This window comes from Megalobrama amblycephala, linkage group LG6 (assembly GCF_018812025.1).
Source record: "Megalobrama amblycephala isolate DHTTF-2021 linkage group LG6, ASM1881202v1, whole genome shotgun sequence".
NCBI lineage: Eukaryota > Metazoa > Chordata > Actinopteri > Cypriniformes > Xenocyprididae > Megalobrama > Megalobrama amblycephala.
Window position 1 is genome coordinate 19,101,386 of NC_063049.1, and position 20,268 is coordinate 19,121,653.

At 37.1% G+C, this 20,268-nt stretch overlaps 1 protein-coding gene across 1 annotated transcript in view; it reads left to right on the forward strand.

The window, feature by feature from the left end:
- The window catches only part of dars1 (aspartyl-tRNA synthetase 1), a 39,700-nt gene that overhangs the window by 11,975 nt on the left and 7,457 nt on the right, over positions 1 to 20,268 (forward strand). Inside the window, exons 6-10 of the mRNA XM_048193232.1 lie at positions 360 to 462; positions 6,596 to 6,698; positions 6,927 to 7,007; positions 8,738 to 8,797; positions 18,182 to 18,293. Of these exons, the coding sequence (XP_048049189.1) occupies positions 360 to 462; positions 6,596 to 6,698; positions 6,927 to 7,007; positions 8,738 to 8,797; positions 18,182 to 18,293 (459 nt within the window). The remainder of the gene's footprint in view (positions 1 to 359; positions 463 to 6,595; positions 6,699 to 6,926; positions 7,008 to 8,737; positions 8,798 to 18,181; positions 18,294 to 20,268) is intronic.

Genomic DNA, 20,268 nt, shown 5'->3' on the forward strand with positions numbered 1-20,268 from the left:
GATACATTTTTATTTTTTATTTATTTTTTTATTATCAATGTTGAAAACAGTTGAGCTGCTTAATGTTTTTGTGTAAACTGTGATACATTTTTTTCATGATTTTTTGATGAATAGAAAGTTCAAAAGAACAGCATTTATTTGTGATACAAATCTTTTGTAACATTATAAAGGTCATTTTCGATCAATTTAATGCATCCTTGCTGAATAAAAGTATTCATTTCTTTAAAAAAACAAACAAAAGATTTGAACAGTAGTGTATGTTATGTTATATTAGTGGGCTCTTTGTCCTGGACAGTAACAACCACCCTGGTTTTAAGGCACGTCGAGGTATGTTTACTGACGGGTTGTTTTTCCTCTAGGGAAACAGTGCTTCTTGGTTCTGCGTCACCAGCAGTCTACCGTGCAGGCCCTGATCGCCGTGGGAGACCGTGCGAGCAAGCAGATGGTCAAGTTTGCAGCTAAGTGAGTATAGGCTATGTTTCCTGTCAAACAATGGTGGGAAAAGTGAAGTCCTGACGACTCATTCCATTTTGCCATGTTAAGTGGAGATCGATAAAGTTTCACTTCAGAACAAAAGCTCCATTTTTGCAGTCGGAAACGGCTTTCCCTCAACATCGTAATGGGTCGTTCCCCTTAAAACAACAAATAGTAGATACATCAGAGAGACAGACATCTACTTAAAAGTCTGGCCTGAATGAATGACTCTGGGTCTGGGGTCAAATAGAGGGTTGTGGGATAATAGGACCAACATTCAGTCACAAATACAACACTGAAACCTTTCGCTTCATACAATGTGGCTCTTGAGGTGCCATTTAGTTTCTTATTTATTACTGATTCATTCTGAATGTATGGAAATGTGAATGTTTGAAAATCAGATAGTAAGCTTTCATGACTATATGATAGACAAGACTTGTTCACTTTGTTTGCTAGTCCACTTCCAGTCTTTTAAGAGGGTCAGAGGGTTTGTTGCTTAAGCGTGTTAATATCCTCTGTTTGCTCACGCAGCATTGAATGGAGGCTAAACTCTATTCATATTATCAGTCATGAATTAGGAAGGGTGTTGTGGTCTGGGGAGTTCCTTTCCATTTCCTTACACTCTTGATCTTGTTTCCCTTTTGCTTGCATTTTAATTGAACTGTTCTTGACTCAAAGGTTCCTGGTGAATATCTGTGCACTTGGTTGATTCTTATCTAACTGAAAGATTTCACCTCAGCAGAAATCTTTGATGAGTGTTTCTCCACATTCGCAGGTCACTGGAGCAGGTTTTGTGTTCTGCAGAGAAACTTCCTCTCTCTTTGAATTACGTAAATGTTAGTGGAGTAACATAACAGTTATGTTGGTGAGTTTCAGTTAGGGGATGTTAAAGAAATAATCCAGTTGCCACATAACATGCTTTTTTTTTTTGACTGTATTGTTGCATTATGCTTAACACACCCAAATTGTTCTATTGGATACATCATTAATTTATGTACCTATTAATAAACCTATTTTAGACTACCAGAATGATCTAAAACAATGATGTGGCATAATTTAAAGTAATGTAGATCAATATTAGCTGCTATGAGCTTACACTAGGATGCACATTCCCCATCTATCTGGAATTTTGTTTGAGATCAAGCTCACATTTCCTAAAGCATGTTCATTATTCAGCTTTTTGAAAGTAAAATTGTAAAAAAAAATATCATGCAAGTTTGAATATTGCAGGGTAAAGAATAAAACCCATTGTAAAATACATAGTTCTGACTAAAATCTGATTGGGTGAGTCATGTTTGAAATTGTAGATTTTTTCAATTTATTTTTTTTTTTTAAATTATATTTTATGTTACTTGCCAGGGCTGTTTACACAACACTGTTTTCAACTAAAAACAGAAAACATGTTATTAGTTTTGGCCCTTCATTTACACGACAACAGCATTTTGGTGGCCTGAAATCGCAAACTTTTGAAAACAGGTTTCAAAGTGCAAGTATTTGAAAACGATAGCATTGTCATCTCCGTCTAAACTGCAAACATGCAAATCTGTGAAAGCGGTGACGTCATGCACAACACTTTAAAAAATAAGGTGGATAGACTAAACATGTAATGTGTTTAGTCTATCCACCTTATTTTTCAAAGTGTTTTCTGCGAGACTTCCGCTATAGGGAAATAACGAAAAGAATCTCAAAGTGCAGTAAACTCTAAAAAAAAATAAGTTGGATAAGCATGCACATTTGGTGCGAGTGCTCTGTATAAGCATGTGTATGCGCAGGCGCATAGTCTTTCTTTACAAAGTGACAGCGCCAACTACTTGTCTGGCGTGCGTAATACAGCATTTTTAGTCATTTTCGTGGATCTGTGTGAACGGGGAAAATTTTGATAATGTTGTCATCTGTACAAAGAAAAAACGTTTCCGTTTTTATTACGTCATTGCATTGTAAACGTACCCTCAGAATGTGTTCGTTTAAATTATTTATTTATTTAATATTGGTGTTTTTAATGTTGGTGTATCATATTCCCATTATGGTCATTTTCTAAAAGCAACAGAGATGCGTTTCATTGATTTTTACCATGATTAAGGGTTTTCACATCTCTTACCATGGTAAAATCACTGTAACTTGCATTTTCTCATAGCTTTTATTATTATTATTATTATTTTAGAAATATTTGTTTTATGCTTTTGCTGAAAAATATCATGCAAGTTTAAATATCACAGGGTGAAGATTAAAACCTATTATAAAATCCATAATTTTGAATTTCAAATCAGTTTTTACAGGAAATATTTTTAAACCTGCCAAATTACGTTTTATATTACTTGGCAGAAATATTCTGTTTATTTATTGTAAATATTTATATTTAAATAATATGTTTTCTAAAAGAAAGCATCAACTTGGATGCATTACAGTGCACATTACATGGTTATTTTCACATCTTTTTACCATGGTAGATTTTATTACGCCTTTGTATGTATTGAAATTGGTCTTAGATACAAACCGAGCTATAGAGCCACTCAGTGCTGATGTCCACAGTAATTTTACATGCTTCTTTACATGACTTCACCTCCTGTTCATGCCATATCTCTGTATAGTAAGATTATTAAAGGGTTAGTTCACCCAAAAATGAAAATTCTGTCATTTATTACTTACCCTCATGACGTTCCACACCTGTAAGACCTTCGTTAATCTTCAGAACGCAAATTAAGATATTTTATTTCCTCCATAGGGAGCAATGGACACTTCCTCTCTCAAGATCCATTAATGTACTAAAAACATATTTAAATCGGTTCATGTGAGTACAGTGGTTCAATATTAATATTATAAAGCGACGAGAATATTTTTGGAGCGCCAAAAAACACTAAATAACAACTTATTTAGTGATGGCCGATTTCAAAACACTGCTTCAGGAAGCATCGGAGCACAGATGAATCAGTGTGTCGAATCTGCTGTTCGGAGCGCCAAAGTCTCGTGATTTCAGCCGTTGGCATTTTGACACGCGATCTGAATCATGATTCGACACACTGATTCATTTATGCTCCGATGCTTCATGAAGCAGTGTTTTGAAATCGGCTATCACTAAATAAGTCGTTATTTTGTTTTTTTGGCGCTCCAAAAATATTCTCGTCGCTTTATAATATTAATATTGAACCACTGTACTCACATGAACCGATTTAAATATGTTTTTAGTACCTTTATGGATCTTGAGAGAGGAAGTGTCCATTGCTCCCTATGGAGGCTTCACGGAGCCATCGGATTTCAACTAAAATATCTTAATTTGTGTTCTGAAGATTAACGAAGGTCTTACGGGTGTGGGACGGCATGAGGGTAAGTAATAAATGACAAAATTTTCATTTTTGGGTGAACTAACCCTTTAAGCATTGCTTCCTGAACATAGGATGCTCCAGACTGATTAGAGTTTCTTACCACCTAAAACGCTACGGACAAGCACCATGTGCTTTGGAGCGCACAGTGGGTCAGTGGATGTGTAGTCTTCATCACTGAAACACTGACTCATCAGCTCTCTATCATAATTATTAGTGGTGCTTGCTAAGCTTCTTCAGCAAATTTTGTTGTAAATCAAATGTTGTTTGAAAAAAGCATATAAGCACAATCAGAGGGCAGGTCAACACACTTGCTCCCTGTGTAATCCTCTCTTTATAACCACCTCTCCCTTCAGGCCAGTGTCCTTTCAATACACGAGCACTAATGCAGAGCCTATTATGGGCGACTTAGTGTTCAGTAACCAGACTTAATCAGGACTTATGAAGAGTGTCTGTATGGAGATTGTTTGAGAGAGCCGTGTGAGCAGAACTGATCCCAGAGCGATGTGGCCGCTCTCTGAGCAGCATCTGGCAGGGACTGGCGCATCTCATTCTCACTCTCTCTGGTCTCTCATTACTCCTTTGTAATGACTAGAGCTGAAGGTTGCAATCTCAATTTGTGCCGTCTGCTTTTCAAGCAGACAGTTGGCTGTCGTCTTTACGTTTGACCTTAGAGAGGCGACGTGGCTTAGGCTTGCCAATCTAATATTGTTTCACTAAAAGGAGTAGGTCATCCAAAATTAAAGTGGTCAATTACTCACCCTCATGTCGTTCCAGAGCGGTTTGACATTATTTTTCATTTTTTTGACAGATCTTAAATGATAGTTCAAAGTGACCGTGTCTGTCAAGCTTTAAAACTATTGTGTTCCACTGAAAAAATAATGCTTAACATTCATTTGTGTGAATGATATAATTTTCATTTTTAGGTGAATGTTTTTGCAGTATACGTGGTGGGAAACCTGTGGCCTTTCGGTTTGTGATGCAAAGAACTTAAAATACATATGGTTTCACCAGAGTAAAAGTGATGTGGTTTGTCTTCACAACAGCAATGTTTGTTTGAACTGTCAAAAGGAGAACTGCGTTTACCACGTGAGAGAAAAAGTTTGAAACAAAATAGTTGCAAAGGTACTGTTGCCTAACATGATCTCATGAGTTTCCATGAAGTTGGTTTACAGTTTTTGTTTCACTTGTGCTATTCTGAACGTTGATGAAAAACACTGAAGTGTTGTTTTAAAGTGAAATGGTTTTGTTGTAGATCAGTATCAAGTCTTAAAGGGTTAGTTCACCCAAAAATGAAATTTCTGTCATTAATTACTCACACTCATGTCATTCCACACAACTTCGTTCATCTTCGTAACACAAATTAAGATATTTTTGATGAAATCTGAGGCTATCTGAACCACGCATAGGCATCAACGTCATTGTACCTTTTGAGGTCCAGTAAAATTTGTAAATCATGGTTAAAGGTGCCCTCGAATGAAAAATTGAATTTATCTTGGCATTGTTAAATAACAAGAGTTCAGTACATGGAAATGACATACAGTGAGTCTCAAACTCCATTGTTTCCTCCTTTTTATATAAATCTCATTTGTTTAAAAGACCTCCGAAGAACAGGCGAATCTGAACATAACACCGACTGTTACGTAACAGACGGGGTGTACGCCCCCAATATTTGCATATGCCAGCCCATGTACCCAACATTATGAAAGGCATTAGACAAGGGCAGCCAGTATTAACGTCTGGATGTGCACAGCTGAATCAACAGACTAGGTAAGCAAGCAGGAACAATAGCGAAAAATGGCAGATGGAGAAATAATAACTGACATGATCTATGATTACATGATATTTTTAGTGATATTTGTAAACTGTCTTTCTAAATATTTCGTTAGCATGTTGCTAATGTACTGTTAAATGTGGTTAAAGTTACCTTAAAGTTTAAGTGGTTAAAGTTACCTTAAAGTTAAAGTTACCTTAAAGTTACCTTAAAGTTACCTCGTTTCTTACTGTATTCACGGAGACAAGAGAGCCGTCGCTATTTTCATTTTTAAACACTTGCAGTCTGTATAATGCATAAACACAACTTCATTCTTTATAAATCTCTCCAATAGTGTAGCATTAGCCGTTAGCCATGGAGCACTATCAAACTCATTCAAAATCAGAAGTAAACAATATAACAGTATACAATACTCACATAATCCGACGCATGCATGACGAACACTTTGTAAAGATCCATTTTGAGGGTTATATTAGCTGTGTAAACTTTGTTAAGGCACTGTTCAAGGCAAGCGCGAGCTCTGTGGGCGTGGACCACGGGATTTAAAGGGGCCGCAGCATAAAATCGGCACGTTTATAATGATGCCCCAAAATAGGCAGTTAAAAAAATTAATAAAAAAAAAATCTATGGGGTATTTTGATCTGAAACTTCACAGACACATTCAGGGGACACCTTAGACTTATATTACATCTTTTAAAAACATAATCTAGGGCACCTTTAAAATAGTCAACGTGACTACAGTGGTTTAACCGTAATGTTACGAAGTGACGAGAATTTTTGTGCACAAAAACAGAACAAAAATAATGACTTTATTCAACAATTTGAACCGTCGTCATACGTTGAACTCCGAACGCTGACTCATTATTGGCCGTCAGCATCACATGCATGCGTCGTGGTGCTCATGTGTTCAGCTTCGGCCAATAACGAGTCAGCGTTCGGACGTGAACACGGAAGCCTGTTTGTCTCATGTCATGTCAGCTGTTCAAATGCAATTTTTTCCCTTCATCCTCCTGCATTTTTCCATTCACAGCCTCACGAAGGAGAGCATCATTGATGTGGAGGCTGTGGTGAAGAAAGTGGAGCAGAAGATCGAGAGCTGTTCTCAACAGGATGTAGAGCTCCATGTTGAGAGGGTACAGATCAAAGATTCATCTCTATTACTCGATTACGAGAACACATCTGATTGTTCTCTGTAAATATTGAGAGTCTAAATGGAAATGATGCTCATCATGGAATATAGGATCTTTCACCACAATAAGACCTGCAAAAAAATGTGTTGTCTAGATAACATCTTTTGTATAGGAGTCTTGTATTATAGCTGCAATTATAACTTAAACTCTTTTTCTATGTCTTTGTACTAGATCTTTGTGATCAGCCAGTCTGAGGCCAGACTTCCCCTACAGCTGGAGGATGCTGTCAGGCCTGAGGGAGAAGGAGATGAGGTGAGAAACAGTGGGGTGAGAAAGTTGAAATGTGGGTGATGAGTCAAGAACAAAACCCAAATGAAAGCTTAAAATGTTAAACAGTTCTCTCAGTTCAGTGTTACAATAATCCAGAGTCCAAGTTCAGTTAGACATGTTGAGATAAAAGAGGATTTTTTCTCACTACTTCTGTGTGTTTTTGTTTGTTATGAATGAAATGCAAGCATTGCATTGTGGTATATTGCATTCCTTGCAGTGGAAAGCCCAAAGTATACTTGTTGTGTATTGTCAAATGCGTAGCCTTTCAAAGTATACTTCATTTGATAGCATACGTGAACAGAGGCGGTTGACACAGAACTGCTCTAGAAAGTTTCATCTTTGTCCGGTGTCTGCGCTATTTTTTTCTCCAGAAGTTATGACCGATAAAATGTCTTCATATTCTTTTAAACTAAAGTTGTGGCTGTCTCATAACCGCTTCACACAAGTGCTTGTCGATGCAGGTGTCTGTTGCTGCAGTCTCTGGTATTTTGTTGTTGTTCCATCTCTTTAGTTTCATTTTCTACTGTGAAACAACAGCCCGGGCCAATGCCATCTTGTGAAACAACTGTGCAAATTCAAATCAAATCGGCTGATGTGTGTACGCACTGTATGAGGACCCTCGTGTATGCCTAAAAACTTTGGGTTTAAGCTGTTGTGTTCTTATCATAGCAAATGCAGTAGGTCATTCAGGCATACCATGCATTCAGAAATATTCATTTGCATACTGTGGACAGTATGCGTACTACACACTACAGAAATAGCTTTTCCGAACGTATCTTCTATCTCTGCCCCTCTTTCTTGACGTCAGACAGTTGATGGTGTTTATATAGTAAGACAAAACCAGCTGCAGTTGCTGTCCAGGTGTTCTCTGCAGGGATTCCACAACGTCAGTCAGACAGAGCATCTGCCGCCTCATTACGCCTGTGTCTTATCGGTCCGGTCTGAGAATGAGTAGTCTGTTGATCAGTTTTCAGCTCCTACAGGCTTTATGAAGGAAAGATTATATATATATATATATATATATATATATAAAACAGTAAAAACCGTAACATTCTAAAACATTATTACAATTTTGAATTACTGCTTTCTGTCTTTATATATTTATATATTTTAAAATATTTGATTCTTGTGATGTCAAAGCTGAGTTTTCAGCATCATTACTCCAGTCTTCAGTGTCATATGATCCTTCAGAAATCATTTTAATATGCTGATTTTCTGCTCAAGAAACATTTCTTACTATTATCAATATTGAAAACAGTTGAGTAGCTTAATATTTTTGAGGAAACCATAATTCTTTTCAGGATTCTTTGAAGAATATAAACTAAAAAAAAAAAAAAAAAAAAAAAAAAAAAAAAAGTATTAGTTTCTTTAAAAAAAACTAAAAAAAACGGCACTGTGCATTATACCTGCATAATTTTCAGCTTGTTGCAAACCTTTTGTAAATTTAAATATAAAAGTATATAAAAAAAATAAGGTTCATTGAAAAATATAAATAGGCTGTTTCAAGCTAAATTAAATAAAAAAATACTTTTTTATGCTAACAAGTGTTGGCATGGCAAGTGCAAATTAGTCTGGCAGAAAAAAATCCTTATTGTTGAGCCCTAATGGAAGAATCATATCGGTTTTGGACCAATCAGATTTATTCTTGAACTGTCAACATGGTCAAAGAAATTCTTTTTGAGTAATAGTGACCTTTTCTATTTTTCTTTCAGGAAGGAAGAGCCACTGTCAATCAGGACACCAGACTGGACAACAGAGTTATCGATTTGAGGGTAAGCCCATCTCCATCTCTAGTAAATGTCTGTCCTGAGGGGTCAGATTCGATTAAAGGAGTGGTTCAGTGTTTTTTCCTAGGCTTGATTGTGTTTTTGGGGCGCAGTTTAACATGTCTTAATGCTTTGTTTTTAAAAAAGCTGTATTTTTCATATATTTTACCTTTATTCTACACCTTTGTTTCCATTGTCATTTTAATGGCTCGTTTGACTTCCTGCTTCTATGAAGTCACTCCCTCCGAAATACACAATGTGCTCAGATTGGTTAGCTGGCCCAGTGTATTGTGATTCGCTGAAGCATCCGGAAATGCCACACACTTTACCATTAGTTGTTACATGTGCTTCAGTGGAAATGTAAATAATAGCGATAATATTGCTGTATCAAATCGAGCCGGAATCAGACCCAGATGAAGAGGGTCAAGCAGTTTATGCATAAGCAGTATACTGTTTATGCTCAAGCAATAACTAAAGTTAAAAAGTGAAATCGCAATGAACCACCCCTTTAACATGGCCCTGTAATTATATTATGGCTCAAGTGATTGGTGATTGGCAATGTGTCTTCAACTTTGGCTGTGGCTAGATTTAACAGATCAATGTAATTTTCATCTTCTGTCATTAATTACTCACCCTCATGTCGTTCCAAACCCGTAAGACCTTTGTTCATCTTCGGAACACAAATTAAGATACTTTTGATGAAATCCGAGAGGTTTCTGTCTGATCCCCAAGAGAAAGCAATGTAATTACCACATTCAAGGTCCAGAAAAGTAGTAAAAACAATAGTCCAAGTTAGAGGTCCATGTTAGAGGTCTACAAAGAGGACCCGATTATATTTTAAATAGTCAGACGGGTCTGGGTCGGGTCCCAATCTATTACTTCGGTTCCTGGGTCTGTTTAAATTGTGTGTATACCCGAGCGGATCTGATTCGGAGATCACCCGGCCGTATACGGCAAAGTATGAGCCGGGAAATAAGGTGAAAAAAAAACGCGAGCGACCCCATGCATCAGAAGCAGAGCGGGCGAAGTTAAAGCATGCGAATGGTGATCATCGAGTTTTCCTATTCCTACTGTGTGCAACAGTAATGCAAACAAACTTCAAATCTCTAAAACTTTGCACACTCACATTCAAATAACGTATTTCAAATCATTAACAAAATCTGAGATGAACTATCACATGAATGTTTTCTATGATGCTCAAAATGCGTTTAAAAGCTTATGTTTCAGGTTGCTCCAGCTAACGCGCATGTGCAGTCTCATGCGAGTGCACTTTCTTTATTTTTATAAATTATGATATTATGAATGAACCGTCTTGTTATATCTAAAGTTTTGGTCAGACTCGGCTCAGAAAGCACAGAAATGATAATGCTATGCAAGTAATGCTAACGTCAGCGGCCATGTCACTGAACAAGCAATCGTTATTCTAGTTCAAAAGGTCCAAACAGTCAAAGTTATTTTATTATATGAGTTGACTCGAGATACAACAAAATGCAAAACTTCAAAGACGCATTTGTCATCGTGACAGCAAGACTTATGCTGGAATAATGAGTGGATTAAGCATTTCAATCGGCAAGAGAGGAATAACGGATGAACTTTCAAGTGCATCACAGTCAGACTCAGGTACAAGGGAGAAGGCTACTAACATTAGGTAAGACAAAACGTTTTATTTTCGCAACTTGTTTATTGACTTATTAATAGCAATTTGTAGGGGTGTAACGATTTATCGCAGTACGATATGCACGATATCGATATTTTGCGATGCAAAAATGTTACGATATGCATCGTAGAGTGATGGCGATGCTTTTACGATATGACGGCAGTCTAATCTTATTGGTTGAGCTGCCAACGTGACCTACTCTGCAAGGTGGGAGTGAGAGAAGCCGGTTGTCACCGCATATAAATGGTCTGTCTCAATCAGCTCTCTAGTTCAGTAAGTGTTTCGGGCACACATTGAATCTTGCAAGCAGGTTTAAACGTTTCTCGCGTCAGTCTCTTGCATGGTCGCGTGAGAAAAGTCGTGGCTTTCCTTTACTGCAGTGCCACAGCAACAGCTGTGCTCACAGAAAAGCAAAAGATGCTTGCGATGCTTTGCTTTAAGAAGTTCCGCGGGGCCGTTCACATATTGCGTCTTTTCCGCGTGCATGTCAGTTATTTCAAATGTAGCCGCGCGGCAGGCGCGCTCATAATGGGATCAACGCGGTCGCGACGCGCATCCGGTGCGTTTTCCAGGCGCATCGAGATGAACAATTCTCAACTTTTCAGAATGCCGCAAGCGCACCGCAGGTCGTGTGACAAGAATCAACCGATCAGCTATGGCCTTTCCGTAACAAAACATCAAAAGCTCAGCCGAACAGCTGATCATAGCTGTACAGGGTGGTTTTTATATATCTCCATAAATATATCTAGTAGTAAAGCTAATACAAGGGCTAGAAATCATTTATCCTTTGCAGAAACTTCCTGATCCTCTTCGAGAGCGCGGTTCATGGTTGCATAGCAACGGCCGACGCCACGGGAGCGCAAGCGCTTTGGAAAGAAGGAGAAGCGGTGCGGCCGCGCCTTCCACGCGTTTTTAGACGCGATATGTGAACGGCCCCTATTCATAATTCTAAGTTCATGTTAAATTTAACATTCTTTTTCAGTGACAGACAGACCTATTCAGCTGTTGATCAGAATACAGAAGGTTTTTATTAAACCTTGAAATGTGATCTTGTATGTACAACAAGAAAAATTATTGAAATTTGTTAATGTTTTTTGAATAAATCTTGTTTGAATTTCAGTTTCATTTTGTTCAAAATATCGTGATACGTATCGTATCGTGAACTCTGTATCGAGATACGTACCGTATCGTGAGCTGAGCGTATCGTTACACCCCTATGAATAAGTACAGAGCTGAAACATCCATTTCCCTCAATAGCTGTCCACTCAAGTGGTGGAAAGAGAATGCTAGGCTATACCCACTGCTATCCAGTATAGCAAAAGCATATCTCTCCACACCAGCCACCTCTGTCCCTAGTGAAAGGGTTTTTTCATCAGCAGGGGACATTGTGAATATGCAGAGATCTCAGCTTTGCCCAGAAAATGTGGATATGCTGATATTTCTTAAAAAAAACATGTAAAAAAAAAAAAAAAAAGATTCTAAGCTAGGAAAGAGCACTGGCAAAGCCTGAGTTTGTTTATATGAAAAGATTTATTTTATTTGTATTATTTATTTTATTTGGGATTTGTTTTAATATTTCAATTTAGTTTTGTTATTTGATAAAGATATTTCAGTTTCAGAAAGAAATGTACAGCATTTTGTCTGAGTGAGAATGGAATAATAAAAGGAAACTTTTTCATTTATCTTTCTTAAATCTCATTTTGTGCAAACAATCGTGAGAAAATCATATCGTGAAACCAGTATCGTGAATCGTATCGCATCGCGAGTTCAGTGAATTGTTACATACTTAGCAATTTGCTGTGGAATAGACCTACTGTATGTGCCGATCGGGTCCAGTGGGCACATAGGTGAAGTAAACATCAGAGATGCTTTGCCTACAGGTACAGCTTGTGCCAAAGCATCTCTGATGTTTACTTCACCTATGTGCCGATTGGGTCCAGTTGGGTCCAGTCGGGTCTGTTTCTTCCCGGCCGGGTTCGGGTCCAGCTTTTAAATAATAGATAGGTCCGTGTTGGTTCCGGGTATTACATTTATGGCATTTCTCGGTTCTGCACGGGTACGGGTCCAACATTTACGGGTCTCTTCGTGTTCGGGTATGAATTTTTGGACCCGTGAAAACCTCTAGTCCATGTGACTACAGTGGTTCAACCTGAAAGGATTGGTTCACCCAAAAATGAAATTTCTGTCATTAATTACTCACCCTCTTGTCATTCCACACCGAAAGACCTTTGCTTATCTTCGGAACACAAATTAAGATATTTTTGATGAAATCCTTGAGCTATCTGGCCTCTGATAGACTGTAACACAATTACCACTTTCAAGGCCAAGAAAGGTAGTAAAGACATTGTTAAAATAGTCCATGTGACTACAGTGGTTCAACCTTAATGTTATGAAGCAACAAGAAAAATTTTTGTGAGAAAAAGAACAAAAATAACGACTTTATTCAACAATTTCTTCTCTTCAATGTCAGTCTCCTATGTAGTTGATGTTGTACACACAGTGCAGCGCTTCAGAACGCCGACTCTACAATAAAGTGGGGTCTATATTTTTTTAATCAGTTTTATTCTGATAAACATGACACAAGATAACATTAATATTATATGAAACAAGTTTTTACTATTATAAAACATGGATTTGTGAGCATAACAGAACTAAAGGTACCCAAATAAACATGTCGTTGTCATTGGTGAATCCAATTGCTTTCGAATCGCTCTCGCGGTATGATGGCATACATCACGTGGCATCAGTACCACCACAAATTTCTAACTGGCATGCACTGCTTCAAGTCAGACCTCCATAGTCTGTCCTCCCTGACTTCCTGACATTGTGAAACATGAACAAAGCGATAAGGTTCTGAAATAAAGAGAGAATCCCAAATGAGCCCATTGTTCAGATTTATGAAACCCTGATGATGTGGTTGTAGGACTCGGATGCAGTGATTGGCCGCCTGTGCTTTGTGAGAACACCTGTTTCTGAGACAATGTGTCTGTGTGCTTTCACACTTTGATTTTAGTGAACAGTAAAGCAGTAAACGGTTTCCAGAGGTGGCAGGCTTAGCTCTAACATTATGAAAGTCCCCCGTGTCACACACACACCGTGCTTTTTTTTTCACACACCAAATGAGATCGAAATCTGGCAGTGTTATAGGACTGCTGCAGTGCACCTAGCTCCGAGAAAGCGTCTCTTTTTTAAGAACTTCCAGAAAGTGAAGGCAGAAATCTGAGAGTGTGAAGCGGGGGAGTCAAACCACAGGACAACAGCTTTTTGCGCCTCTTCGGCTTTCACTGCAGCCTTGTGAACACTAAGGTGACGCACACAGTTCCTTTCTCCACGCCTACAGTGAGAGACGTGTGAGGACGCCAACTGAAACCTGCATGTTTACACACTCCACTGATAACAGCTTTGCATGTTAACTGTACAACCGCTTAACTTCACAAACGAATTACTAAATGTCCTGGCAGCGTATTCCCGGGGTCATGTTATCATGATCTGCGCTAAGAATATAGACAAGACTGTCTTAATATGTTGACTCTTTGATATTTATTAGCAGATTAATAAGAGGAAGTCCTATTATCCTGTTTATATTACATTTATTGCATCATATTAAAGTCATAAATTACTACACAATAACTGTTATTTAAAAACAACAACAATGAAAAATTAATTCTTGCAGATATATCAGGGAATGTTAAAATGTTTATAGTAAATTTAAATCTTTCTAGTTACAGCTATATTTAATTGCTAGAAATTTGCTCTTAGTGAGTGCAATTCTCTATTTAATGATTAGTCATTAGCAATGTTCCCTCTAAGCTGCGCGCGTGCGCGGCCGCGCACTTCTGAAGCCGCGGCCGCGCAGAAGAAATAATTGCCGCGCAGAGAACAGACATGAAAATGATTTAAATGAGAAATAATTGCAGTGCTCTGGACAACCGCTATAGAGTTATTGTCGCTATAGAGTTGGAACCGGTGAATGCGGTTTACAGGTTTCATAGAAAGAGAACGATTGAGCGCGTGCGCTGGCTGGCACTGAGCCAAATCTGTCGCGGTAAGAATACTGTCATGTGTGCGGACTAAATACATCAATACGAGAGGCAACGAGAAATGAAAAGAAATGTGAAATAAAACGTCATGTTTTAATGAAAAGTGGTGGGAATAACGGATGATGGGCACAGAATGCTAACAAAACTCTGAGACATTTACAATCACACGCCCACCACAGGTGTAGCTTAAAAACTCAAAATACATCAGTGATATACCTCAGTTTAAATAGATTTTTGTGTGTGGTGGTGGTGTGGGTTTCAGGGATGTTTAGATAACTATAAACGAGTTAACGTTCACTTTTCTTAAAAATATTTAGCTATCAGTTTAAATGCTTCAGTTTGTTTTCACTATATAATATATTAAAACAAATTGAAGCATTTAAACTGATATAATACTGTATATCAGTTTAAATACTTAAATATTATATTATATTTTATTATATTATAAAGTAAGCCTAATAAAAAATTGATCTCACAAGGGGATTGTTTAGGGCTCCTTGCCACGAAAAATCTTAACCTCCTGGTATATAAAATCTGGGAGATTCATAAGCAATAAACATATAATTTTGATGGTTTAACACTGTCTGTTGCTAATAATTGACTGTACAAAAACACATTATGGTTGTCCCAAACCATCATTGTAACTGCTCATATTATATTATTATAAAGAACTGAACTGTCCTGCAGGAGGACAGAAATTATTTTTTAATAGAATTTCTTGGTAAAGACTGGTACAGTTAATACAGCAATGTGAAAAAAATCTCAAGTAACCTAAAATGTGCTTAATTTAGTGACTGAACTGCTTCTTTTCAAACATATTATTTAATAAATCACTAAGTTACATCAAGGGTCAAATAAAATAGAAACGGCACTTTCAAGTTAAATGTTACAGTTGCATGATAAAACCATTTTTTTGTGTGTATGTGTTTACGTTCATTGTACAGGTCTGATATAAAGTATGTTTTTGCTCAGGTGGCCAAAATGTGCGCTCAACAGAGAAAAGTTTTGCTCAGCGAGAAAAAAAATTAGAGGGAACATTGGTCATAAGTTGTAGGAACCCATCTCCAAGTTATAAGCCACTAATGATAATATGCACTTTTTTCCTGTTCCAAAACCAAAGCTGACTTCTACCTAGATGAGAAAGTTTTACAAAAGAAAGGCAGCGAAACTATGCTGCCTTCTTAGATATCTTGTTTTGAACAAATTCTAAAACAGAAACACATTTTTTTTTCCGCTCTTTGCGAAGAGAGCAGTGCATTGTGACAAGCTCAAAGCGGAAAAAAAGAATCCATGATTACAGATGAGAAATATCAGTTTTAAATATACACTTCTGTTCAAAAGTTTGGGGTAATACAAGAATTCAGCAAGGATGGAATAATTTATTTAAAACTGACAATAAAAATTATATTTCAAATAAATGCTGGTCTTTTGAACTTTTCCATTCCTTTTTAAAGAATCCAGAAGAAAATCACATTTTCCACTAAACTATTCAGCAACACTACTGTTTTCAACATTGATAATAATAAGAAGTGTTTCTTGAGCAGCAAATCAGCATATTAGAATGAAGGATCACGTGACACTGAAGACTGGAGTAATGATGCTGAAAATTCTGCTTCAAAGTTTTAAAATACATTAAAATAGAAAACAGTTTTAACTTGTTATATTTCACAGTATAACCGTTTTACTGTTTTTTTTTTTTTTTGTTTTTTTTTTCACTACTTGTAAAGACAATATAAAATCTTACCAATCCCAGACGTTTTAACTGTGGTGTACTTATTTTCAATACTGAAACTAATCATAGTTAAATAATAGTTTTGTCTAATTAATAATCACCTATTTTACCCATTGTCTCTGCCTGTTGTGTATTTATTGTATTTATTACCCTATATTACCCAAATAACGTTAACCCCAAACTAAAGTTCACCAACCATCTAGATAAACACCCTTTTACAGTAAGAACAACTCTTATCTGCTTGAAGACCAAAAACTCTAAAACTGTTTGTCAAGTTTGCATGTCAATATTAAATTTAAAATCCCGCAATAAAAACTGACAGTAATTGTATTATAAATTTAGCCTCTTTAACTGAACTCACATTAAAATGGCAGTTTTTTGATACCAGTCCAGCTAATGCACAAGCATGTTAGATCTGTCTGCAGAGCTGCTGCTTTTTAAATCGATTCCATTTCATTAGGCAGTACACTGCAAGGCTGCTCACTTGGTTTTGGGAGAGAACTAATATATGTTACTTATAAGCAGGGCTTGACATGAACTTTTTTGCAAAGTTACTAGCCACTCAGCATTTTCACTGCCACAATTTTGCTGTTGGAAAATTACATTTGTATATGATTAAAGTTGACTTTGGCATGGTTAAATTACTTGATTTTTAGTAGTTTTACTTGATTTAGAAGATTTAAAACCCTTTCAAACTTACAAATGCAGATTGACCACCCAAATTAAGACTACATTGTATATGAGCTGGCATGTACAGGTGGGCAAGGGGTGGGCAATATGAACAGAAAGTTTTGTTTGGCTATATAAAAAGCATGTTTTTATTGATTGATTAACATTAATGACAGACAGGTATTCAATTGGGCTGCTGAATGCATGGATGTAATATACTGACACATACCCAGTTTTTAACCACCTGTTTACGTTCACTTAAGCCATAACCGACTGTATTCACGTGAGATGCCCCACACGATGGGCATTTTGACATCTGTGTGCGCGTATATTTGACCATTCAAGAATTGATAAGAGAGCGCTTCTGTTGTGTGTCATTCAGCATGGTTCCACTCATCCCGCCTTCACTAACGGCAAGTTAACCAATAAAGAATTGTAATTGAAATTTAATTTTGTGATACGATGATCTTGGCTACCTTTCATTTGGCTGTAGGCTGAAATTATATTCAACTCGCCAAAGTGGCTAGTGGGAATGGCTGTCTTACCTACCACAGCTGAAATCTAACCGCATTTGGCTGGTTGGTGGGTGTTAATGTCAAGCCCTGCTTACAAGTCTAAAATTCCCCTTAGGGAGTTTTAGAGGTTTATAATGTGGTCATAATGAGGTTGAAACTACAAAAATGCAACCAGGATAAGATCTGATTAATTTAAATCTCTAAAAAAAATCTTATTGTTACTATCACATAATAAATTCTTGCCTGCAGAAGCGAGTCTGTCCTAACTGAATCAAATCCAATAAACAAGAGCCTTGAAATATTGAGATAGAAGCTGATTGTTTCTCTAGGATTTATGCAAGCTCTGTAAGTCATAAAGAATCGGAAATGTGGCCCATATCACGGGTCATCAGGGAGTCATCTGATTCATGGGAAATTCAGGCTGAGAAAGCTTTTTTTGCCTAAGACCAGAGGATTCAGGAGGTTTGATTGTTGCTGAAGATTGATTTTGCAAGTACTGTGTCCCTTTGGTACTGTGAAGAGGACATAATTTATTTGTATCTCTAAAAAAAAAAATGACCAGAATGTATTATGTTGCCAGTGAGATTTTATTATAACATAATAAAAAGATGTTTTCCTCCAGAACTTGTGCAGAAATACTTGCAAAACCTTTGCAGTGCAAAGTGAAAAGTAGATGGTTCAACATTGCATAATAAGAGAAGTGCTGATATCAGTCCCTGTCACACCCTAATACAGGTTACATAACATGTTTACTAACCCATATGTCTTCCCTCACAGACCACGACCAGCCAGGCCATCTTCCGGCTGCAGTCGGGCGTGTGTCAGCTTTTCAGAGACACGCTCATCAACAAGGGCTTTGTGGAGATTCAGACCCCCAAGATCATCTCTGGTACGACCATCTCCAAGTACACTTCTTCTCTCTCCTTTTGTTCACATCTTTCTTCATAATTTTGGAGAGAGAGAGAGGAATATTTCACTAAGTTAACATTGGCCTAATCATGGTACTGAAGAGCCATCAGTGGTCTTACCTGTAATATATAGACTTATTGTAACAAATGCTAGTTACAAGAACTATGTTAGATTTTCATAATGGCAAGTACAAGTTAGAATCAAGAGCTGTGTGTAAAATGTGTTCTAATGATGATTGATAGGAAAAACCTGGCCTTCTGATATTCTAAGCGATGACATAGACAAAATCATTAAGAGCCTAATGAACTGTTAAGGAGTAGGAAATAAACAATTTCAATATAAGAGCATGTTAAGTAAATTTAGTTTGGCTTCCCATGGTACTTTTTAATTAGAACATTCAGTCAAACTAATTAGGTTCCAGGTGCTTAAATAATATCAAATACATCATATTTCCTAAGTAAGCAATTCAAATTTTTAAAATAGCTTCAAAGCAGCAGTAATGGGCCCAAACCCCGGCGGCTTCAGGGCAACTGTACACAATGAGCAATATGCATTTAAACTGGGTAAATGTAAAAGAACTGTAAACTAAAGAAATGTAAACTTCCTGTTTCCCCTTTTTGTCATTAACACTGTTTAAGATGTCCAATATCCTTCACAATTTAACATCTTCCATGTCTTGCCACCATGTTCAGAAAGTTTGGTGTGAATCGTATGAATCCTTTAAGAGGAGTTTTTAAAAATTTAGAGCCTGATAATTAAAAATTAAAAATCACATTCAAACCTAAATATCTGACTTCCTATTGGTCGGAGCTAATGACTGTAAATTAGAAAGTTCTCCTGCTCAATAAGAACAATACATGTACCGAGTTTGGTGACTGTTAGTAAAACTAACCCCCCACTTTTGTCGAAAGGTGGCACTGCAGAGCTCCCTCTCTATGCCCGTTTTTGAGGCTTTGCTGAGCGTTCTGATGTTTGTGTCGAGTTTCATGTAATTTGAAGCATGCTAAGATTCTCAAAACACCCAAAAATATTATTAAAGTTTGGTGCATTGCCATGGCAACAGTATTTAAGATATCAAGAATCCTTTCGCAGGTCTACATCTGCTTTGTTTTGACATTATATGGATGAAGTTTAAAGTGAATTGGATAAAAATGAGAGGGCATTTTGACTAAGCTGTTATTTTATACTCATCAAAACTTTCCCCACATCTGAAACAACTTTTCTGCTGAAGGCATATACGACATATTAAACATCTTTTTTTCTAAATGCATGTTATTGATCTTATAGTGAACGATTCATCAATTCATGTTTGGGTTTTTTTTTGATCTCGCATTTTTTAATAAAATATCTTAACTCAATATTCTGATGAAACGACAGACTTCTCTGACGAATACTGGACTTCTTCAATCATTTAGTGTGCTTAAGTCCTGCCTCTTTCTTACAGTCTTCTGTAAGCTTGCATGTAGATCTGCCTCCATCCAGTCAACAACCGATGGATTGAATCAAGTCCCCTCACTACTTTTTCTTTTTCGATAATCTGTTTGATTCTAATGTACTTCACAATAAGGACGAAAAGATCTGTCGCTACTTTCATTACACTGTGGCTTTAACCTCACAGAGCATCTGAGATGACATAAGGTGAACAATCTTGTCTCTGTGTTCACGCTGGAGTATCTGTATTCAAGACGGCAGGGACAGAGTAGCACAGGTCTTATCTCTGTCCTCACACACTGAGCCTTCTGAATGATTTCCTGCTCATGCTGTCCAACTTAGTTTATTGTTCTTTCTCTGCACCTTCAGTCTCTAAAAATTTCAATTTCAAGGATTGATACTTTTTCATTTTCTGAGGTAAAAAAAGCCAGCGACACTGTCAAAACAGTAGCTGAAGAAAAAGTGGTGTTTATTAAGGAGATATGTCTCCAGTCACTGATAGGGTGCCATGTTAGCACTCTTGA